Genomic DNA, 21,662 nt, shown 5'->3' with positions numbered 1-21,662 from the left:
AAGTGTCACACATGTGGCACGAACACATGACAACTTCCAACGCTTTTATGGCAAGTTTAGTGTCGCGAGGATGACAACTTTTGTGAGGATCGGAGTGTTTCGTGCTACGCGTCACTGAACGATAGCCTACATGAATTGGCATCCAACTTGGTTTAGCACACACTCTGGATGTTTATGCGCACACGGGCCAGCATTCAGCAAAGAGTCCACTTCATCCCAAAAGACCGGACTGAAGTGAGGAAGGAATCTCTCCCTTATAAGCTGGTCATGGCCTACTCCTGTAAGCGAGGCGGGACTAAACCGAGCCAGCTTCACCAGCCTACAGCAGCCCTAACATGCGTGTTTAAGAAAAATGAATCTTGTAGCAACCTGTATTTTGTGTAAAACAAAGAGAAAGAAAATAACAGTTGTCGTAAGCTGTACCGGACGATAGGCTAGCAAAAGTGATGATGCGTGCGTGGATGAACCCTAGCAGAGAAATCTCCAGACGCAAAGTCCAACCCGGCCCATCACTTCCCGTCACCGGCACACCACAGCGCCGCACATCATCGCCTCCCACTCCCCACCGCTGCACGCACACACGCTCCCCACCCCACCCCCACCCCATCGTCCTCCCTCCTATTTAGCTTCCTCATTTCCGTTTCCCACACCCCTCCCTCACCCAAAAACGCACGCCTCCGATCCCCACGCCGAGACGGCAGCCTTAGACCTAGCCACCACAGCCGCCGTCGGACAGTGACCTCCGCGGACTCCGCAGGCACGGGGATAAGGTAGGTCCGGCACGCCCCCGATCGCCGCGGCCGCGATGCTTCTCTGCCCGACGTCTACCGTAGAGTTGCCTGTGCCGCGATTTCGCCTCGCCTCAGCGCGGGGAGCTCGATCGGGCCCCTGGTGGTAGCTCAGGCCGCCAACGCGGTGCCCGTTCCGGCGTTTTAGGATTGGAATGCCGTGGAATTCGGCGCGTTCGCGGCGGGGTCGCTCGGGGTTCGGGGGATCTCGACGTGTTGGGAGTTCGCCGGATCTCCCGAGGATGCTTACGTGGTCGTTTATGGGTAGATGATTGCTTGGTTTGTTCTCTGATGGTGATCGGATCTTCGGCTTTGCTTTCTCGTGGCTTGTGCTGTGCTTAGATCCTTGGATAAGGGAGCGAAGTAGAACGGTTTTGATGCATTGACGCTATTGTGTTGCAATCGGATGGGTGATTTGACGATTAGGGGATGATACCACAAGCTTCTAGTGCTGTGATTCTTTTGCCGATTTGCCTATATACCGAAATGGGTTTTGTATGAATAATTTGTATAGCAAATGCAGCATGCATTTCCTGTTCAAAGTACTTGTCAACTTGTCATCTCATCGTGCTGTTCAATACCTGTGATCTGGTATTTGTGTTTGTTTGTGCTCTGTAAAATAGAACGGCTTACAGATGCATCATTTAGTTAATTTTTAAGGTCGCCACTCTGCCATTATGTTTTGCTGTACCCCTGGGTGTTTGTGTTAGAGAGCACTTGTGCATTATAGAAAATGCAACAGAAACTTCTGCTTAGATGATTATTTTTTCATTGTGCTTCTTTAGCCATCACTGAGTCTTGCATTTCCATCCGTGCAGATCACTCAACCCCAGGCTGATTGTGGCTGGTATTGGCGATTTAAGTGTTTGTTAGGTGTTTTCTCTTGTGTCTTGTGTCTTAATCTTTGATTAAGCTTCACTGAAAAGACTGTACCTGAGAAACTCTGTTGTTGGAACATTTCTCTTGTAATATGAATGTATTGTGACAATCCTTCTTCATGTGCTAGAATCATATATTTCAGCTTCAGAGCTTTTATGGTACTTTTTAAGTTCCCTACTGAAGCGAATACCTAATGCATTAACTTTAAGTTTGTGATGACCATTCATGCAAATTCGTGGATATTAATTCAGAACCTGGTGGCATATTAATCCTGGATACTTGATCAAACGGAAAATTGGAGCTCCTTGTTCATGTCTTCAATGGAGAGCCTAGCACAGTTAGAGGTGTTGTGCGAAAAGCTTTACAACTCTAGAGACTCGGCTGAGAGAGCACATGCAGAAAGTACGCTCAAGTGCTTCTCAGAGAACAGTGACTACATTTCGCAGTGCCAATATATATTGGACAATGCGTCAACTCCATATGCCTTGATGTTGGCCAGTACAAGCTTGGTGAAGCAAGTGTCAGATCGCAGTCTTTCTCTACAATTGCGCCTTGATATCCGTAATGTTTCTTTTCCGACAACATAGCATGATATTGCATGTCATTGAGTTTTGATTCTTTCAACTGTTGCATCTGCATGGCATGTTGGCTTTATGTCTCTTTCTATATCTTCACATTCATGTGCATGTTGTACTTGTCATGTAACCATGCAAGGTAGTTGGGCATTTGCAGATCTTGAGTATAAGTTACCAAATGAATAAGTTTGTCATTTCCTTGTTTCACAACTTATTTTTATTTGTCCTTAAAAGCATTTATGTTTACTACAAAGCTGAAATGATAATGTACATACTCTATCCTTACCTTTTTTTGTGCTCCTGTAGCATACCTGGAAGGGATAAGTATTTATGTTCATTTTATCTCAATTTTTATGTTTATGCATTTTAGCTGAAATAGATAACTTATTTATCTCTATCCTCCCTAACACACTTGTGTTCTGCGCCATCTTTTTGTCCTAATTAAAGACTAATCTATTTGTAATCTGTGTGAAGGGAATTATGTCATGAACTACCTTGCGGCAAGAGGACCTAAATTGCAGAACTTCGTGACTATTTCCCTAATTCAGCTTGCATGTCGGATAACAAAATTTGGATGGTTTGATGACGACAGATTCAGAGAGATTTTTAAAGAAGCGACAGATTTCTTAGCTCTGGTAAGTATTTCTTGCGTTTTTTTGCATTCGTAATGGAGTTGCCTGATTTCCTATCATGTATTAAGTATGGACTCCATACCTGGGAAAATTATTGTTGCTTAAAGTAGAGTTGTGTCATGTTTTAAGTAAGGACTCCATACGTCATAGTTGACTGAAACCTTCTCCTCAGAACCAACCGTCAAAATATAACCAGCTGTGCCAGATACATATGCATCTGCGTGTGAAAATGTATGGATGTTATGACAATTGTTTATAAGGTGTCCCGCCTTGGATGCCTAGGTGACGCTTAAGCGGCAAGGTGCCCAGGCAATGCCTTGCAATTATGCCAGCTTTAGGCACTTAGGCGTCGCTTAGCTGTCAGGGCGGTTGGTGCTTGCCTTAGGTCGCCTTACCGCCTTATAAACAATGGTTATGACTCTCATTAGACAGAAAGACAGTAAGTTGTAAGCAAAATATATAGTGCTTAATTCCTGATGGCTTTAAGAATTTAACTTCTTGGAGGTATTTAACAGAGTTATTATTTTGGTTTTGCATCTCCTTGGTAAATCGAACTTGACTTTCTTAATGTTCTATGAGGAGCAAGCACCAGCTTTCAAATTTAACAGTGTTTCAGTTGATAATTATACCGAGAACTGGTACGGTTTGAGTTATTTTATCACATTTTTAATTGCTCCAAAATGCACTTTCTTGTGCTGTGTACTTGTAGTATAGTTATTTCCATTTCCAGATACAAAAAAGCAAAGAGGGTGACAAGTCAGTGTGATGAATTGTACTTTCTAAAGCACCTTTGGTTTTATGAAGCAGAAGTCTTGTTCATGCCAAAACCTGATTGCATGTCTTTAGCATGTAGCATAGTGCCAATTACAATCAACCTATTTACAGAAAGCGAATTGTAATGAAGCAGGTTTCTGCAATAAAATTTCACTTGGAACTTTTTTAAATCATGCCATGTCAAATGTTATCTGATTCAGTTTTCTAAATTTGTTGCTTATGCTTATGTCTTCAGGCATCTCAGGATCACTATTTAATAGGATTGAAGATACTAAATTTTCTCGTAATGGAAATGAACCAGGTGAGATCTGGAAAATTTTCTACTGTATATCTTGTTTCCATAAACGGTTTCTTCTCTATTCAATATGGTTAGGCATTTATATTAACACTTAATACATTGGTTGACTTCCCAAAAAAGGTGTTGCCATTGTTGCTTCTATAATGCTGCACAATATTTTGTTGTCTAACGTTATTCGTCATGCACAGTTTTATTGACGGACATATCTAGCTTCCATGGGCATAGAACCACTAACACGTACATTCATAGGACACTGTGTGTGAGTTAAGAGTGTATGAGTACTAGCGAACACGATGGACTTACCACTCACCATTGTTTATAAGGTGTTAAACTGACTCTCTTGTTCATTGGGGCTTCTAAACTAGTTATGGGATAACTAATTTGGAAGTCTCAACAAACTTAGAGGGTGGCTTATTTTTTAAGCTGGGGAGAGGCAGCTTAATTTTTAAGCCGCCCAAAAGAACTGGCCCCTAAGGCGCTCCTGCAAAAAAAAGGCGACCTAAAGCGAGCACCACCTGCTCTGACGCCTAAGCGCCTAAAGCGGGCATATTTGTAAGGCGCTGCCAGGGTGCCTTATCGCCTAAGCGTCAAGGCAGGACGCCTTGTAAACAATGTGGCTCACTACATTCGTACTAAATAATGTGTCATTATTGGCGTGCAAAAGAGCATGCACAGTCCTAATGGTTAGAATATTACTGTTTAATCCCATATTAATAAGCAGGTGTATTTAATATTAATTAATAGGTATAGTTGGCTCATCGATGTTCAATCTTCATTTATATCTCCATGCTAATTTTAGAAACTACAAAAGTTTAAGTTTGAGATATACGGGGAAAGTGGGTCCATTCATCCTGATTATTCATCCCACAGATTTGATGGCTATCAGTCAAAGTTGGTCTCTTCTCCAGACAGCCTGTATCTTGTACATATTCAGAGATTAATTACTGGTTTACATCTGTTGTATGGGTGCATGCTTTCTTATTTTTGGAATAAATTCTCTAATTTACTCCATAACCCATATGGATTCCACGTGCGCACTAAACTTTTAAGGGATTTAGTATCAATCGTGATAGGTGCAGTCTCACTTAGTTGCTAGTGGGCGAAGTCTGACAGTTTTACAACTGCTTGAAGCTGTTGCAGGTCATCTGTTAGTATGACCTCTCATCCAATCTTTTTTATGGCCTTCTTTTCCTTTTCCGCCTTTTGTTGTTACTTCTGGATAGATGATTGAACGTTACTTTCAACTCCTCATAACAGGAGTTCTGTTTGCATTGAAGGTGGAACCAAGTGTTGTGCTCTTCATAACATGAATAAAGAATACAAATATCTTAGGGTTGGGGTAGGCTAGAGTTGAAACCCATAAGATCTCGAAATCTAGTCATTGTTCTGGCACATGGATAGCTAGCTTACTAGCTTAACGCAAAAGAAAAATATCCTAATTGCGTCTCTACTAGTTTCAATTGAACATATTACCTCTTTGTGTTTCTGTAACCACTCTATGAATAGTTGGACCAATTAAAGTTATCGGTATACAGTTAACTGTTCTATTCATATTGGAAACTACCTTCAGCTTTTGGTGTTTACGACCAGCATCATCACTTCTGGTCATGATTTTTAGTTGTTATAATTGACCTATTTTCCTTTTTTCAGTACTGCTCATTTCTTGTATCAATCATTTCCCTTTCTTAAGGCATGCTGTATGAGTAAGTTGAATGTTTATTATCTTTTTTTTATGCATGCAGGCAAACTCTGCAATGCCTTTGACACTTCACAGAAAAATTGCAACTTCATTCAAGGACCAGTTTCTTCTGCAGATTTTCCAAATTTCTCTTACCTCATTACACCAATTGAAAAGTGAAGGTGATGTTCGAGGTGTTACGTGGGCATGATTTGTCATTCCAGTAGACTTTATTAGAATACCTACTCTGATTTCATTTCCACCAACTAATACAATTCTTCTTAAATTACAGTACCGGATGAGCTAAGGCGTGTTCCTATTTCGCTTGCATTGAGGTGCTTGTCATTTGACTTTGTTGGTTCTCCAGTGGATGAGAGCTCTGAAGAATTTGGAACAGTGCAGGTATATTGGTTGCTTAATTGTTAGCTTCCTATTAAACGGACACTTCTTTTTTTGCCTTTTCTTGTAGTTTACGCATATTTATATCTTCATGCAGCTTCCTGCATCCTGGAGGCCTCTCCTTCAAGATCCTTCCACTGTTCAGATCTTTTTTGATTACTACAAAGTCAATGATACATCTGTTTCAAAAGAGGTACATTTTAAGTGATCTGAATGCTGTGTTATCAGTAGTACATTCTGCAAATGTACCACCAGTGATCCACGGTTCTGCATGCTTAAACGACCTTTTGATTGGCTGGTTATTAATATATTTAGTATTGGTATGTTACTAGCTATTAGAACCTGCAAGTCATGAATATTGATGTTTAATATTTTGATTGACTCCGATGTAGGAGCAGTATTTTCCTGGTGATATCCGAGTCTGAGAAGCATATTTTAATTTTGTCATGAATTTTACATCGATTTTTTTCTTCAAGAAATGCTTGTCGTATGTATCTGTGCAAGGACCTTGTTTTCTACAGGCTTTGGAATGTCTTGTCAGACTTGCTTCTGTCAGGCGAAGTCTTTTTGTGGAAGACCCTGCCAGGTCCCAGTTTCTCTCACATCTGATGTCAGGCACCAGGGAGATACTCCAAACAGGCCAAGGTTTAGCACTTCTATGTTTTGCTCGCAAGATTGTTAATAGTGCTGTTTTTCAGTTCAGAACAATAGTCTTAGATTGAAGTCCTTTAGTGAAGGGAACAAACCTGTTATGCACCAGTTAAGAAGCATATAAGTTGACTAGCTAATTACTAGTTGCGTGAACCTAAAGTCTTGAATTGAATTACAAGTCATAGCTAAATTTATGTTCAGGAGAAGCCAAACTTACCGATGCACCTGTGGAAAGAATTAAATAATTTTATGTAATTTATTTTGACTTACCATTAACAGGTCTCGCTGATCATGGAAATTACCATGAGTTCTGCCGTCTTCTGGGACGTTTTAAAGTGAATTACCAGGTTGTGATATTGTTACTTAAATTAAGAATAACCCTACATCAATTATTGTCTGTTCTGTGACCAAAGATATGTTTATGTTTATGTTTGTTTCTTCAAGTATTTAGTAGACTATAGACAAACTTATCCATTGCAGTAATGATAGTGATGCAACAGCTGTGAAGTATGCATGTAGTTTTCACCAAAGTTCGCTCTCCTGGTATTGGATGCATGAGGTAGTACTATTTTGGTTTTGTAGCTTCTCCAAATCTTTTAGCTTCATCAATGACAAAAATCGGTCAACCAATTATGCTATACTTGAGTTCCATCATTCTGTGCTGTGACTGCTGATGTATTATTTGAAATGGTAGCCATAAACAAGCATCACTGTACTTGATGGAACATTGTATTCATACCACAATCATTATTCTTGTCAATGTCTTAAGTGGTGACCTGTTGTGGTTTATGGCTCGCCCATGTATGTTGATTTTTTGGGGTTTCATTTTTGTATATTTTTGGGGCTCATTTTTGTAAATAAACTTGTTGCTGGATAATGACATCTCTCAGTTTCGTATGGTTGTAGTTCTTGTTTTTCTCTTGCCAAATATACCATGTGTTAGTGAGCTATGACTTATTTCTGTTGTTATGTTCAAATTGCAATTTTACTTGTCTTCAAGCGAAACCATATTAATGTTGTTTTTCTATTCAAAGTTTGCCATGAATTGATTTGTTTAGTCGAAAATAGTGTAACTTAATCTGTAATTTGTAATTGAAGCAACATTCTATCAAACTGTATCATATTTATTCTGTGATACTCCGTAGTTGTTTATTTTTGTGAATCTAATTTATGTCATATTGGGAATGCCTACATCCAGGTGATTTGGTTTAAATTTGGTTGTTATCCATTTTCGGGTCAAATTATTAATTAGCTTACTTCATGTTTGTACTGATTTTATGCCCCATGTGTGATGCCTCGGTAGAAGAGGCATCCTTCAGGCTAGGAATGATTCAATCTTTTTATTAAATGTTTTGAACATTTGATCTGTTATACCTCGCAGTTATCAGAGCTTCTGAATGTTGAGTTCTATGGTGAATGGCTTGGTCTCGTAGCAGAGTTTACAACTAAATCATTGCTATCATGGCAGGTTTGTCTTCTTGCTCACTTAATCTTTGTTGATTGTTGTGTGTTATGACTTTGGTATGATACCGATTATTTATTTTGTAGTGGGCCAGTAATAGCGTCTACTATCTTTTAAGTCTCTGGTCAAGGCTGGTGACATCTGTGCCTTACTTGAAAGGCGATACACCAAGTCTGCTTGATGAAACTGTACCCAAAATTACGGAGGGTTTTATCACTTCTAGAATTAATTCTGTCCAGGTACCTTCTTCTGTGAGAGGTCAACTACTTCCTTATTTCAGTCTAAGAAGAAACTGTTTGCCATTCTTATTATTATGTCATTTCTGTTCATCACAGGCCAGCTTTGCGGACAACTCACCAGACCCAGATAATCCGTTAGAAAATGCGGAAAGTCTCCAGGATCAGCTGGAGAGTCTTCCTTATCTTTGTAGATTCAAGGTGCTGCTACATCATAAATTTTTCTTTCTGATTTAATATATTATATCTTTTGTATTCAAAACATTGATTTGACTCAGTAAACATGGACACATTCCAGCTTTTCGTAAACTGAAAATAAGATGCCTTATTTGCTTTCTCATCTGGATGCATTCCATCAGTTGGATTTAGCCCCTATTCCAGTTTTTCAGTAAATGTGGCTAAGGTGTTTGCATGTGTCAGTTTTGGATCGAGCATGTGATATTTACCTTTGTGCTCTGACTAGCATGTCCAGTAAGCTTATGTATTCAACTCAAGAGTTTTCGGGCTGCCAAAACAGCGCAATCTACACATAGATAATGCAATAGATGACCATTCTGCTACTCATCTTGATCTGTTAAGATGCTGACAAACTGTTCGCAACCTCAGAATATTCTCTACATTGAGTGCTTTGTTTGAATTCAGAGTCTACACAAAGATAAGGCAGCGGACAAACATTATAGTCTTTATCTTGTTGCATTTGTTAAGTTGTTGACGAAATTTTAGTGACCACACATGATATTTTTGCTGAATCAACTGTGTTGTTCAACTCTGAGTTTTGGACTGACTGATGTGAAGGAATATATGTACTCTACACTCTGATCTATTAGAGAAATCTGGACAACTCATGTAAAACTATTTTTAATTACATTTCAGTATATGAGATCGTTGAGGTATAAAATTCATCCATAATTCTTTACCTGCACTATTTCTTACTATGAACCATGATACAATTTCTTCCTTACGATTGTAGCTGTATACCGTTCAACTCGGTATGAGGGTTTGATACTTTGATTAGGATTGTTCTACCGATTCCCATAATCATCAACCCCCTTTTCATCGATTCATTTTGATTTATATTTTTATAGAATGGTGGACGATATATGCAGGCTTATAATTCCTTCAATTGAGATCTGGATGGAGTTGTTATGCATGTTCAGTCACCAGTCAGCACTCACCACTATGAGTGTTTATATCTGATTTCATTGTTTCCTACGCTATTGTGCCTCTTTAAATAAGTTTTTTGGCAAATCTTCTGCTACTTTTTATCTATTTGCCTTCTATAGAATTACTTCAGTCACAGGTGATTTCTTTGATAGTAGGATGCAGTGGTTAAATGATTGTTCTACCATTTCCTGTAATAATCGACCCCCTTTCCATGGATTCATTTTGATTTATATTTTCATGCATTCATGGATTGTTATACATGTGTTTATATCCGATTTCATTGTTTCCTAAACGTGATTGTGCCTTTTTACATGTAAGTTTTTTTGTAGCAAAACGCCTGCTTCCTTTTATCTGTTTGCCTTCTATAGAATTACATCAATCACTGATTTCCTTGACATCAGGATGCAGTAGTTACGTGAAACCCCTTAGGACACTGTTGTTTTTTCGGCCCGGCTTGTTCGCTGAGAGGCTTTGTGACCTCTTGGCGGCCTTCCCTTCTATATGTTGTTTCTCCCAAGAAATTTACATGCAAGGCTTTGCATGTTCTCTAGAAAAAGGAAGTCCTTATTTTTTTGGGATTTTTGGACTTGCTTAATTTTTTTTATATTGCATGCCCTGATAGTTACTTTCTTTTGATGAGTTTGCAGTATGAAAGCTGTAGCCTCTTCATCATTAATATCATGGAGCCTCTTCTACAAGCTTATACGGTATGTCAGTCTTGTTTCTCATTTTCCTTATTCCAGAAGAGATTCAAAGTAAAATATTTGTACAGGCAAGGTCAAGATTACCAGCTTCTGGAGATGCAGCTGAGCTGTCTGTCATTGAAGGGCAAATTGCATGGATGGTCCACATAATTGCAGCTATTCTCAAGATTAGGCAGACTGTTGGTTGCAGGTGAGTAATTAATTTTGTTTGCTGTTTGCCTTCTCTTTTTCTAATATTCTTTTCACAAACAAGGTTCGCCATTTTCTTCTGCAGCCAAGATTCACAGGAGTTATTCGATGCGGAACTTGCGGCTCGTGTGTTACAGTTGATAAATATTACTGACACAGGGGTGCACGCACAGGTTAGGTGAAATTATCTTGTCGCTTGACATGAAGGATGAGCTAGTTTTGCTTGCAGGATGATTTTCCCTTTTTATGTGCTATCTGATATAGATGCCTGCATATGTAGTATTGGTAATGCTATTAGACATGTTCTTTTGGTTTTTGGAACAACATTATTTTTCAAGAATCTTCACAGTTTAACAGTGTTGACCTTTTGCCCAGCTATACCATAAATGTCCAACCACCTATTTCTCCATTCCCTTGTAAAATTGCAACTGCCCTTCTTCAAATGATTAATTTTGGAAGTGTTCAGTGCTCTTTACAGCAACCATATTTTTGTCCCAATGCTACCTGTTAGGTTCACTTTAGGCAAAATAAACTGAATTTGAGGGTATAGTGAAATGGCAGAAACAACAGCCCCCATAAACACTTACTGTTTGACGTGCACCCTACATCCAGTGCCACTCGTGTTACTGAAATAGTCTACTGTATGGGCTAGAGTCTGAGTGGACATTCAGTTAAGCGAAAACTTGGTTTTGGTTTTTGTACTAATTTGCATAGTTGAAAACAGCAACAGAAACAGCTACTACTAGTTTTTTGTAAACTGAAACTTTGGTGACATTTCGGTTTGGGTTTTTGGTTAAAACACAATGCACATTAGATCACGTACAAAGAATTGCTGCCTGCAATCTGAACCACGGGCGTGTTTTTGGAGTTGTCTCACCCTTGTGAGATTTGCGACCCTCTGTCCCACCCATTGTAGCACGCGTTTTGCCCAGGGCATGATGACTTGGCCTCATCCCCTCCTTCCTTGGCTAAACACTGGCAGTCTGTTGAGATTTGCAAATTCATAGTGGGGAGCTGGGGAGTAGTGCGAGGTTTGCTCCAGTAGCAAGCTTTGACTGAAACACCTTACCATGCTACATGGTAGAAGGACACATCTTTGACTTGAAGTGGTCAAACACATTATACACTCACCTGGAAACCAAGAGATGCTCATCACACCAGGTATGCAATCAAGGGAGGAAGGCTAGGTTGGCAAAAATTGCTGGCCATGTCAATGGTTGCCGTCGGCCTTTGCTCTCGCTGTGGCTGCGAGAGACAGGGAGAGGGAGAAGGATTCACGAGGAGTTGCTTGTGACATGGCAGCCTCTCCTTACGTTCTAGGGTTTGTTTGTTGAGGACTCGTGATTGGATCTAACTGCTGCTGATCTGGTTCATGTGCATGAATGATGAGGTTGAGGATTGTGGATGGCCATGGGCCCGGCTGTGATGCTCACAATGTGCCACGGGGCCATAGAGCTTGTTCCTTAATCCAAATAATTTGCTTTGTATGCCAATGTATTGGTTTTTTGGATATCTGGTGGTTTAAAACCAATTTCACCAAAATATTTTTGGTTCCGTAAATTTGGTTCTGAGCAAAATCAGTTAATTCATCTTCAGTTTTGGTTTTGGCCCTATGGTTTTTATGCCCGTTCCTTGGCTGGAGGTGAATTTGATGGATTGTGTTGTGAGAGTGAGGTTGATGTAGACAATATGCGAGAGGAGAAGACAGAAGACTAATTATGTAGTTGCTTGCTCCTCATTAACATTGCAGCAGTTCATGAATACGTGGGCTACGCAAACTCAATCTCTTAACTTCCCTTCAAAGATCTCAACCTCTAGCTGCCTTAAATGAAGTTTAACTTTCACAATTCAAAGGTATTTAGATAACTAGTAGATTTCTATCCCCTTTGGGTGGGTGAAGCTTGTACCAGCAGAGCTATTGCCCCACATTCCCACATGGCATCAACAAAGCATGGTTTGGGATGATTTTTACGACATAAATGTTGATTCCATATGCAGATATCCTACTTAATAGATATTATGTCTTGGTGACTCGAAATTCTTTTCCCCCGTAGATTGAATTGTATGTGATATTATCTCTTGCGTTTGCTGAACTTGCATGAGTTTGTTGTTGTTCTTTCATCTTTAGATGGCATGCCATCAGATCAGGGCTTTACTTTGCTTACCAGTATTTATTTATAAGCGGCACAAGCTTATTATGTGAATTGTAACTCATTATCTTTTCTTTGCAGAGATATCAAGAAATAAGTAAGCAAAGGCTTGATCGAGCTATTCTTATCTTTGTTCAAAATTTCAGAAGGTCATATGTAGGGGACCAAGCCATGCATGCTTCAAAGGTTTAGAAACATGAAATTGATATTATTTGTACTGCATCTTGATATACCTTTCTGTCATATTATAAAGCACTGCTTCTTTGCTGCAGCAGTTGTATGCAAGATTGTCTGAACTTCTTGGACTGACTGACCATTTAGTTTTACTCAACGTCATTGTTGGGAAAATAGCTACAAATCTGAAGTGCTATGCTGAGGTGACTATTCATTTACTGATTTCAGCTTTGACTTCGATCTATAAGGTGTTGCTAACCTTTGATGTGTATACAGTGCGAAGATGTTATTGATCATACTCTTTCACTGTTCCAGGAGCTTGCATCTGGGTAAACTTGTAGATTTATGTATTCAGTTTTCATTTTCTCATGTTTAGCATCATGATTTTTATTTTCATCTTGTATTGCCATAGCAGCTATATGACGGGAAAGCTTCTTCTCAAGCTGGAGAGTACAAAGTTCATTATTGCAAATCATTCTGTAAGTGCTTCACACTACTTTCATTTGATAGATATCTGCGCTTCTCGGTCTTGGAAATGATTCTGTTTTGACTATTCATACTGCCAGCGGGAAAATTTTCCGTTTCTTGAAGAATACAGATGTGTCCGCAGTAGAACTAACTTCTACTACATCCTTGGCTGCTTGGTCTTTATGGAGGATGGCCCAGTAAAATTCCGAAGTTTCATGGAGCCACTTCTGCAGGTGCATAGCTTGTTATTTTTGTGTTAGTATAGATTTTTTATCACATTTGTTATCTGATTTTATTATTTGTTTTTACTATAGGTTGCAGTTAATTTGGAGGCAAGTGCTGATGCTGCTTTCCGGACTGACGTTGTAAAGTACGCATTTACTGGTTTGATGAGAGATCTACGAGGCATTGCTATGGCCACAAACAGGTGTATTCTCTGAACATACACAAGTGTCCCAATAATTTGTGAAATTTGGAAACTAACTGCTCTTTTGTTGATCTAATTCAGCCGCAGGACTTACGGCCTCCTATTTGACTGGTTGTATCCGTCTCGCATGCCTCTTCTGTTGAGAGCCATCTCCCTGCTGACTGATGAACCAGAGGTTGTTGTCAATGATCACTAATGTTATGTTTTTTGGGACACTTTGCTTTTATTGAGCTTAACCTTGTTATCTAGAATCCATGGCTTATTAATCTTCTCTTCATTCATCATCACATGCAGGTCACCACACCCTTACTTAAGTTCATGTCTGAATTTGTTTTGAATAAGGCTCAACGATTGACATTTGATTCGTCATCACCAAATGGGATCCTTCTGTTCCGGGAGATTAGTAAGCTGATTGTGGCTTATGGTTCACGGATTTTATTGCTTCCAAATGGCACTAATATTTATAGAAGTAAATACAAAGGCATATGGATTTCATTGACTGTTCTTTCAAGGGGTGAGTATGCGTATTGTGTTTTGAAACATATTTTCTTTTGTGACCGCTGGTTGCTTACATTTTTGCTGATGTTAATTTCATTGTATATGATACAAATGTTCAAGGACTTATGTAGTATTAGTATATATGTTTCAGCCACTTGAAAGAGATCCTTGTTTCAAGGGGACTATTAAGGGCAAATTTTGTGAATTATACATTTTGGCTGGTTTCTGTGAAAAGCCTTTTGGTTGTAGGAGGCAACTTTATTCAGATTCTAGGAAGTTTTATGGGGCCGTGTTTTTAACCTAAGCTTTATTTGCATTATTAGGGTTATAATAAGATAATAGTGCTGCTTATTGCTGTGTTTATACTGTTGTCACATAAAAATATTTGAATCGCGTTGTGGAATTGTAATCTCTTCTTGCCTATAATTTACTGTTCTTTTGACTGGCATTCACTTGAATTGTATGTGCAGCCCTATGTGGGAACTATGTCAATTTTGGTGTCTTCGAGCTTTATGGTGACAGAGCACTTGCGGATGCCCTTGATATATCTTTAAAGATGACCCTGTCAATTCCGTTGTCTGACATATTGACATTTAAAAAGGTATCAAGTTATTCATGCCATCTTTGGAATTTAGTTACGATTGTTTTCCTATGTTATGTTTGTTAGCTATCTGAAAACATTTGTGTTAAGTGTTATAGCACTGAAGTGAAGTTGTTGTCTCTTTTTCACATAGAACGTGTATCCTTGACATATGCAACAGTTCGGTCATCAGAAACTGAACCAAAATTGTGGCACCAATGCGACTGAGTAAATCCTTTCTTAATAAAGTAATCTCATGTATTTACATGGTTGGTGTGTTAAAAGTAATATGCTGTGGGTGCATATGCAACCAGGGTTCACATACTGAATGGTTTATGGAAAGTATTGGTGTCCAGAATCTTCTCCATGAGGAATTTTTGTTCTGTGCTATGACCTAAAGATTTAAAACAGTATAATTCGTATTCCAACCCATATTATTCTACTCCCTCTGTTCCTAAATATTTGTCTTTTTAGAGATTTCAAATGGACTACCACATATGGATGTATATAGACATATTTTAGAGTGTAGATTCACTTATTTTGCTCCGTATGTAGTAACTTATTGAAATATCTAGAAAGACAAATATTTAGGAACGGAGGGAGTATGTTTCAATCAAATATAATATTCTGCCTCCGTTCTTTTTTGTAAGACGTTTTGGACAGCTGACACTGAACTGTTTTGGGCACTGTCTGAATTGTCTAAACGTCTTATAAAAGTGAACAGAGGGAGTATGTAAAAACAATAGTCAGGATTGTAAGCCATATCCTTTGTTTGCACCTTGTTTTTTTTTTTTGCTGTGCGCTGGTTATGATAGGTCATGTCTAAATAGTAGCAGTATCCTTTGTTTGTAGTGTGGATCATGTTTTTGTAGGTTAAACCATGGACTATATGCAAATACGCGGATCTCCATGATGATCAAGATGTTGTGACAATCCGCATTTTGTGGTCACGTAGATGCATCTGTTTTACATATCATTACTGTTGATTTCTTTCAGCTTTCAAAAGCATACTATGGATATATGGAAGTTCTTTTCAACAACCATATCACTATCAATTCTGTCCTCAATTTGGACACAAGCACATTTGTGCATATTGTCACCTCGCTTGAATCTGGCTTGAAAGGATTAGATACAGGAATATCAACACAGGTATGTCACTATGGTTCTCTTTACCACCTGGAAATGTTCCTGTAATAACAACATGACACTAGTGAAGGATCAGTGCCTGAGTTATGGTGTTCTAAGGGATAACTTGCTTCACAACTTGTAACCACAACAAAGAATAATGAAGTTCTATTATCTACTATGTATATGCCTGAACCTAGTTTATCACGTTTTGTTGCAAGAAAATCTTTCTGTTACTTATGTATATGCCTGATACTATTGCTGTTTGGGTTATATGCGTTCTATTTTTTTCTTTTGGCAGTGCGCTTCTGCCATTGATAGCTTGGCAGCTTTCTATTTTAACAATATAACAGCTGGTGATAATCCACCATCACCAGCTGCACTGAATCTTGCTCGACATATTGGGGAGCTCCCCAGTTTATTTCCTCAGGTTTGTGACGCTAAACTTTTGTACCATATTCGAAAAGGTTGCTATGATAATAATAATATTTTTTCTGCAACAGATACTGAAGTCACTTTTTGAAATCATTATCTTCGAGGATGCGGGTAACCAGTGGAGTCTCAGTAGACCAATACTTAGTTTGATAATGATCAGTGAACAGGTGCCTCTCTTATTATTGTTGTTGGTAACCATGTTCCTGTTCTCTCTTTCTCCTCCTAGTTCGTACTGTTTTCATGTAATTTTGATAAATTTTTCTGTTTTGGCATGCAGATGTTTAGTGATCTGAGAGCACAGATATTAGCATCACAGGTTAGATTGCTCTTTTGCTCTAAGCTCCATTATACATTTTGTCCTTTCCCCTTCTTTTTCTTCATTTGCTGAACTTCATTTTGTCATCAGTGTTTAGGTCTCTTTATTTCATGGCTAGGATATAATTTTCTTGAGTAAATATCAGTAAGCAAGTCAAACGTAAACTTTTGTGAAATATTTCCTTGAAAGTGTAGCTCTGTCGATGATTTTGACGAAACAAATGCACCAGGAAAACTATATTTGAGATTTGTTATGACTATCATGTCGCATATCAAGTTTCGGTTGAATATTTGGTATTAATAGTTTTCAATCTTCTCAAATAGATGGTACATGTGGGCACATACATCTGACGTAATTCAGGAGGGCTAGGTTTCTTGTTCCAGGTGTTCTTCTTAGGTGGTATTAATTTTTAGGATTGCACCAGAAACTGTGAATATGCAGATATCATCAAAGCTTTCAACAATGTTTGTTTGATAGTCACATTGCAGAATAAGTAACTTCTTGAAAAGTGATCCTTATAACCCCATTAGCGTTGTTCCTGCGGGAAATGTTTGGGAGAAGATGAACTATAAAAGTTTCAATATATTTAACGTACCAGTGATGTTTGGTATGAAAAAAATACAACCTCCGTCCGGAATTAACTGTCGTTGAAATGAGTGTATCTAGACGCATTTCATTTCATCGACAGTTAATTCCGGACAGAGGGAGTGTGCTAGAGGCTGCAACTAGTCTATTGAAGTTACCTTGTGATATCTTGATTTCACATGTAGTAAAGCATATCAAGTTGGTGAGGAAATATCATACATATTTCTAACTGAACTATCTTTTGATAACATCTTAATTGTACTCCCTCCGTCCCGTAATATAAGAGCGTTTTTGACACTAGTGTAGTGTAAAAAACGCTCTTATATTACAGGACGGAGGGAATATATAGTACTTGAATAATCTATTTCAAGGATAATACATATTTCTAACTGAACTATCTTTTGATGACATCTTAATTGTCGATAGTACTGGAATAATCTATTTCAAGTACTCCCTTAAAGTTGTACTAAGTGTGCGACAATTAATATGGATCGGAGGAAGTAGCACATGTGAAAATAAATAATATACTGGGCCTCCCTGTCAAAAATAACATACTGGGTGAACTATTTGTTTGTTTCCTTAAACAGGATATCTTCTGTAGTTTGAACACTGTCATCTCACTAGAGTTATGCTATGATAGTTACACTGATCCTTCCAATTTTCTTTCTTGTGTTACTGTAATTAACAGAAGGGTGATTATCGATGTAAGAGCTAACACATCTGTTGTTTGCAGCCTTTAGATCAGCAACAACGCCTCTCACAATGTTTCGATAAGCTCATGACTGATGTCACAAGGAGCTTGGAACCAAAGAACAGAGACAGATTCACTCAAAATCTCACAACATTCAGACATGATTTCCGAGCGAAGTGACTGTCGTTCAGAATTACCTGCAAGTTTGAATGAGGCGCTTCTGCATTGCTGTAAATACCAACTTGTTTGCCTCATAGGAATCACCATTCGTTGGGAAAAAAAAACTTGTGCTCAGAAAACCCAGTTTAGTTTGCATTGGCTGAAAGATATAGGGCTCTGTCGCTGCATGCTGTGGTGAAAAGCAGTTATAAGTCTCTTAGCTTGTTGTCCGTATCAGAATGGTGAATGGTGGGGATTGACTTGTTTTACCTCTGCATCCCTTTGCTTGTACAGCAACATTCATCGTGATTGCTGTTTCCCCAAGTTGTTAGGGGGACAACGGCCATCACTTACCTAATTCATTGGTTTAAAAGTTAGAATGGAAATGATGTAAATGGCCATGTTGGCTTGCTAAAATGTGGAATTGGTAGTCTGTGAGAGAGGGGAAATCTTGCCCCATGTACATCAATACCGTCTTTTAACATCTTCGGTACAGTTTCAATCTGTCGCCATATATAGTTTGTTGTCTCTGTCGGGTTTTGTGCAGGTGATGGGGGTGGCCGCCAATTTAGAGTTCTATTTCAAGTGCTTGGAACAGCCGAGTGGCCTACGGAGTCCTGCTTGACCACGACTCATTTGCTTGGCAGCACCTATTGTTTGGTTTATGGTATTCGACATAGTAATTGTTTTGTGTTTTGATCAACACCAGCCTTTATTGCCCGTCCATTACATCTGTGTATGCTTCTTACTCTTCTACAGTTTGTTGCATTGAAATCAGGCCACTGTGAATATGGATGCCTAGCTTTTGGGAAGATTATTGGAGAAGCGAAGAAACATCCAGAATTAAGTGCACAAAGTTCCGAGAAGAATTTTGGATGCCATGAAGCCAATTGTATCAATGTTTCCAAACGAACCTTGCATTGTATGGTAACTTGGTCAAATGTCATATCTGCAAGTATTACAAATGATTTTGTAGAAAACAACAATAAGAAAATTAGGAGCAAGCACAGTTAGTGAATGGAAGTTTGCAAAATGGAGTGCAGTCTGTCTAAAATCTTTGAATCCTTGCGGTCGCCATCTTCCTATGAGGTGGGATGTTGTCCTTGTGCGTCGCCTTCCCCTCCCAGCGTGGCACTGCCACATGCAATGGGGAAATTGGGGATCGTGGTGTACCGGACGGGCAGGGGCAGGGGCAGGTTATGGGTGGTAGCGTCATGGCCTCATGGGGAAGCTGTTGGAGTCCGACCCCTTCAGGGCATGTACAATGGAGGCAGCACCTTGGTGCTGTCCCAACCATCCATATAGATAAATTTGAATGAAGCTATTGTTGGATGCCACTATCACCCAATGAAAGCTACTCTATGTGATGTCATCATCTTACTTTTTCTTTCTCACCTCCTTTCCAACACATCAAACATCCACTACATTTAAACAATACCAGCATCCATTTGAATCAACGATATCAACAAGCATACAAACTGAAAGTTATCAAACAACTTGATTTCCAAACAAAAATCAGCACTATTGATATGCAAACAGTGTCAACAAGTATGTCTTGTCCATGACACTACAAAATCCCATAGTAACAGAATAATCTTAAGGTTTCCAAATACTCATAAAGGAAAGATTTGTAAACACACAAAGCAAATTTCAGACTGAATTTGTTGCTGTATCCTTTGATTCTTCTCATTCCAAAAAAAAAACTCACATCTTCTACACTTTCTGGCACATGAAACCCGCTTTTGTTGCACGTATATGTAGAACATCTACATGGGAAGCAAGACACAAGTTAAGAGTATAATAACAAGCATGTCGAAAACATAGTTTTTTTCTAAGTTGGCCATTTGGTTTGGCTAGAGCATTTCCTGTTAAATTTGCGTGGAGTAACAGACAATAGTACAAGTATCCTGCTGTAGTGCAACTACAGTTTTAAAAACTGCAGGTGAGTTTTATAGCACAACCATCATTTTAATTAAAAAATAGAATTTCAAAAACTATAGTGCAGATTTTTGGGTACAACACAGTGCATATTTCAGGATACAGTGCAGATTTCTGAGTACAGTGCATATTTCAAAAACAATAGTGCAGATTTTAGTGGAACATATACGTGGACTTCCTAACGAACACATGCAGATTCTAGCATTTGTTTCTAAAGTACATCAAGTGGTACTTTCTGAAGACGCAGATGATTATGAAACTGTAACCCTGCATCAGGTATGTGTTCTAAGTTTTTAATCCTAACAGGCCACGATCCTACTGCTGCAACATGCATCCACAGACAGTGCTTCAGATGAAAAATATTGGGACTTCCACAAGCATAGCCTCCTGACCCAAATAATTGAACCTAGTTCGCAGCACAGGGGAATCAATCTGGTTTTTGAAAAGAAGCTATTTACCGAATAATCATAAATCTCCATAATCCATCAAACCCAAGCCTAGTTTACTGAACCGGTGCTGATAATTGCTCCTGGAGATGGATTCTACTAGCTTCTACACACGTACTAAATAATATGATTTTCTACCCGCAACTGCAAACTGCAGAGTAATAGATGGGGATTTCTACAAGCATGTCCACCTTATCCAGATTGATTGAATCTAAATCACAGGATAGGGGAATTGATCTCGTTCTTGGAACAAATCACCAGAATCCATCAAACCCTAGCCTAATTTACCGAACCAATCTGAATCAAATCATTTTGGCCATCAGCACAAGAGGAGGCAGGGGAAGAAGTAGTGTCATACCTTGCACGGAGAGCTCGAATCGACGATGTCGACGACGGGCTGAGGACGAGGGTGCGCCGCCTTCTCCTCTTGTTCGCGCGTCGCGCCTCCACTGCCCTGGTTCGCGCGCTTCCCTTCTCCCGTTCCTGTGCCTCCCTTCTCGTTCGCGCCCTTGCGCCGCCGGCTTTTGTTGGGTCTGCGTGGTCCTGCGGGGAGTGGAGCGACCGATCCCACACCGCGTCGCCCGAGCGGTCGCCTCGTTTCTTTGGTCAGGGAGGAGGCGAGCTCTTCTGCAGGAGACCGCTTTGCTCTGCAGGCGATAGGTTTGACAGACGTGGCATCGGGCAGGTCAATGTGGCGGCTGGGGCACCGGTACAGACTGGAGCGTTGGCCATGCCCTCATGGTGATTTCGAGCATGTTTAACAATGCCACATGAGATGTTGTCAGCCTGCCGCTGGACTAGGACGCCGAGGAGGGCATTGTGTTGTCTGTGTTCAAGGGGTATCAGTGGGCCCTGACCGATAATGTTTTGTCATAGACGCCTTTGTCCCACAACATGTTTGGACGGGGGGTGCGGGGCATACGTCCGTACCATGGCTCGTTTCTAGCTCTACCTAGCTAGGTTACATGTCCGTACCATGGCTCGTTTCTAGCTCTACCTAGCTAGGTTACATTTTAATATTCTCAAACTTCGTAGCTGCCTATGTTGTTTCTTGGATCAATTAGTTCCCCTCTCTGATATTGGCAACTCTGCAGCTCGGGAGGAATTATGTCAGCCCTAAACTCAAAGTTCTCCCCTCCCCTCTCATTGCAACAGTCAGTTCTCCACCAACATCACTCTCTTGCTAAGCCTCCATCAGGCAATTTATCTTCACGAGTTTCGTCCCTAGGGTGACGGCTGGC

The 21,662-nt window shown here is 39.6% G+C and overlaps 1 protein-coding gene and 1 long non-coding RNA gene across 6 annotated transcripts; one reads left to right on the top strand and one right to left on the bottom strand.

Moving 5' to 3' along the window:
* The first annotated feature begins 538 nt into the window (after positions 1-538).
* On the top strand, positions 539-18,521 carry LOC123078190 (exportin-7-A). Of its 5 annotated transcripts, none has more exons than XM_044500605.1 (30): positions 539-770; positions 1,607-1,825; positions 1,919-2,228; positions 2,717-2,877; positions 3,884-3,949; positions 5,689-5,806; positions 5,917-6,026; positions 6,121-6,216; positions 6,545-6,668; positions 6,954-7,021; positions 8,056-8,142; positions 8,223-8,375; positions 8,472-8,573; positions 10,184-10,243; positions 10,309-10,430; positions 10,515-10,602; positions 12,661-12,765; positions 12,855-12,956; positions 13,030-13,082; positions 13,169-13,232; positions 13,320-13,454; positions 13,536-13,648; positions 13,730-13,823; positions 13,943-14,162; positions 14,617-14,747; positions 15,723-15,875; positions 16,153-16,281; positions 16,355-16,453; positions 16,564-16,602; positions 17,921-18,521. In XM_044500605.1, exons 3-30 carry the CDS (start codon positions 1,979-1,981, stop codon positions 18,056-18,058), a joined length of 3,180 nt encoding a protein of 1,059 aa, XP_044356540.1. In that variant the 5' UTR covers positions 539-770; positions 1,607-1,825; positions 1,919-1,978; the 3' UTR covers positions 18,059-18,521. The 5 variants fall into 5 exon arrangements, with proteins under 5 accessions (XP_044356540.1, XP_044356539.1, XP_044356538.1 ...); XM_044500604.1 differs by having other exon boundaries at positions 13,166-13,232; XM_044500603.1 differs by having other exon boundaries at positions 12,852-12,956.
* An 888-nt stretch (positions 18,522-19,409) lies between these two features.
* Positions 19,410-21,205, bottom strand: LOC123078191 (uncharacterized). Its single transcript, XR_006437184.1, has 2 exons — positions 20,780-21,205; positions 19,410-19,803 (listed from the first exon to the last, which is right to left on the bottom strand). It is a non-coding gene; the product is annotated as an uncharacterized lncRNA (long non-coding RNA).
* Positions 21,206-21,662: the final 457 nt, after the last annotated feature.

The sequence above is a fragment of the Triticum aestivum genome, chromosome 3D, assembly GCF_018294505.1.
Source record: "Triticum aestivum cultivar Chinese Spring chromosome 3D, IWGSC CS RefSeq v2.1, whole genome shotgun sequence".
NCBI classification, from domain to species: Eukaryota; Viridiplantae; Streptophyta; class Magnoliopsida; order Poales; family Poaceae; genus Triticum; species Triticum aestivum.
Note: the sequence above shows the minus strand (reverse complement) of the source record. Positions and strands in the feature narration are given on the sequence as shown.

Bases quoted from the DNA above. Each gene is read 5' to 3' on its own strand.
- LOC123078190 (XM_044500601.1), top strand. From the start codon at position 1,979: ATGTCTTCAATGGAGAGCCTAGCACAGTTAGAGGTGTTGTGCGAAAAG. The intron at 6,217-6,544 runs GTACATTTTAAG...TGTTTTCTACAG, and splicing joins ATACATCTGTTTCAAAAGAG to GCTTTGGAATGTCTTGTCAG. The intron at 16,454-16,563 runs GTGCCTCTCTTA...TTTGGCATGCAG, and splicing joins TGATAATGATCAGTGAACAG to ATGTTTAGTGATCTGAGAGC.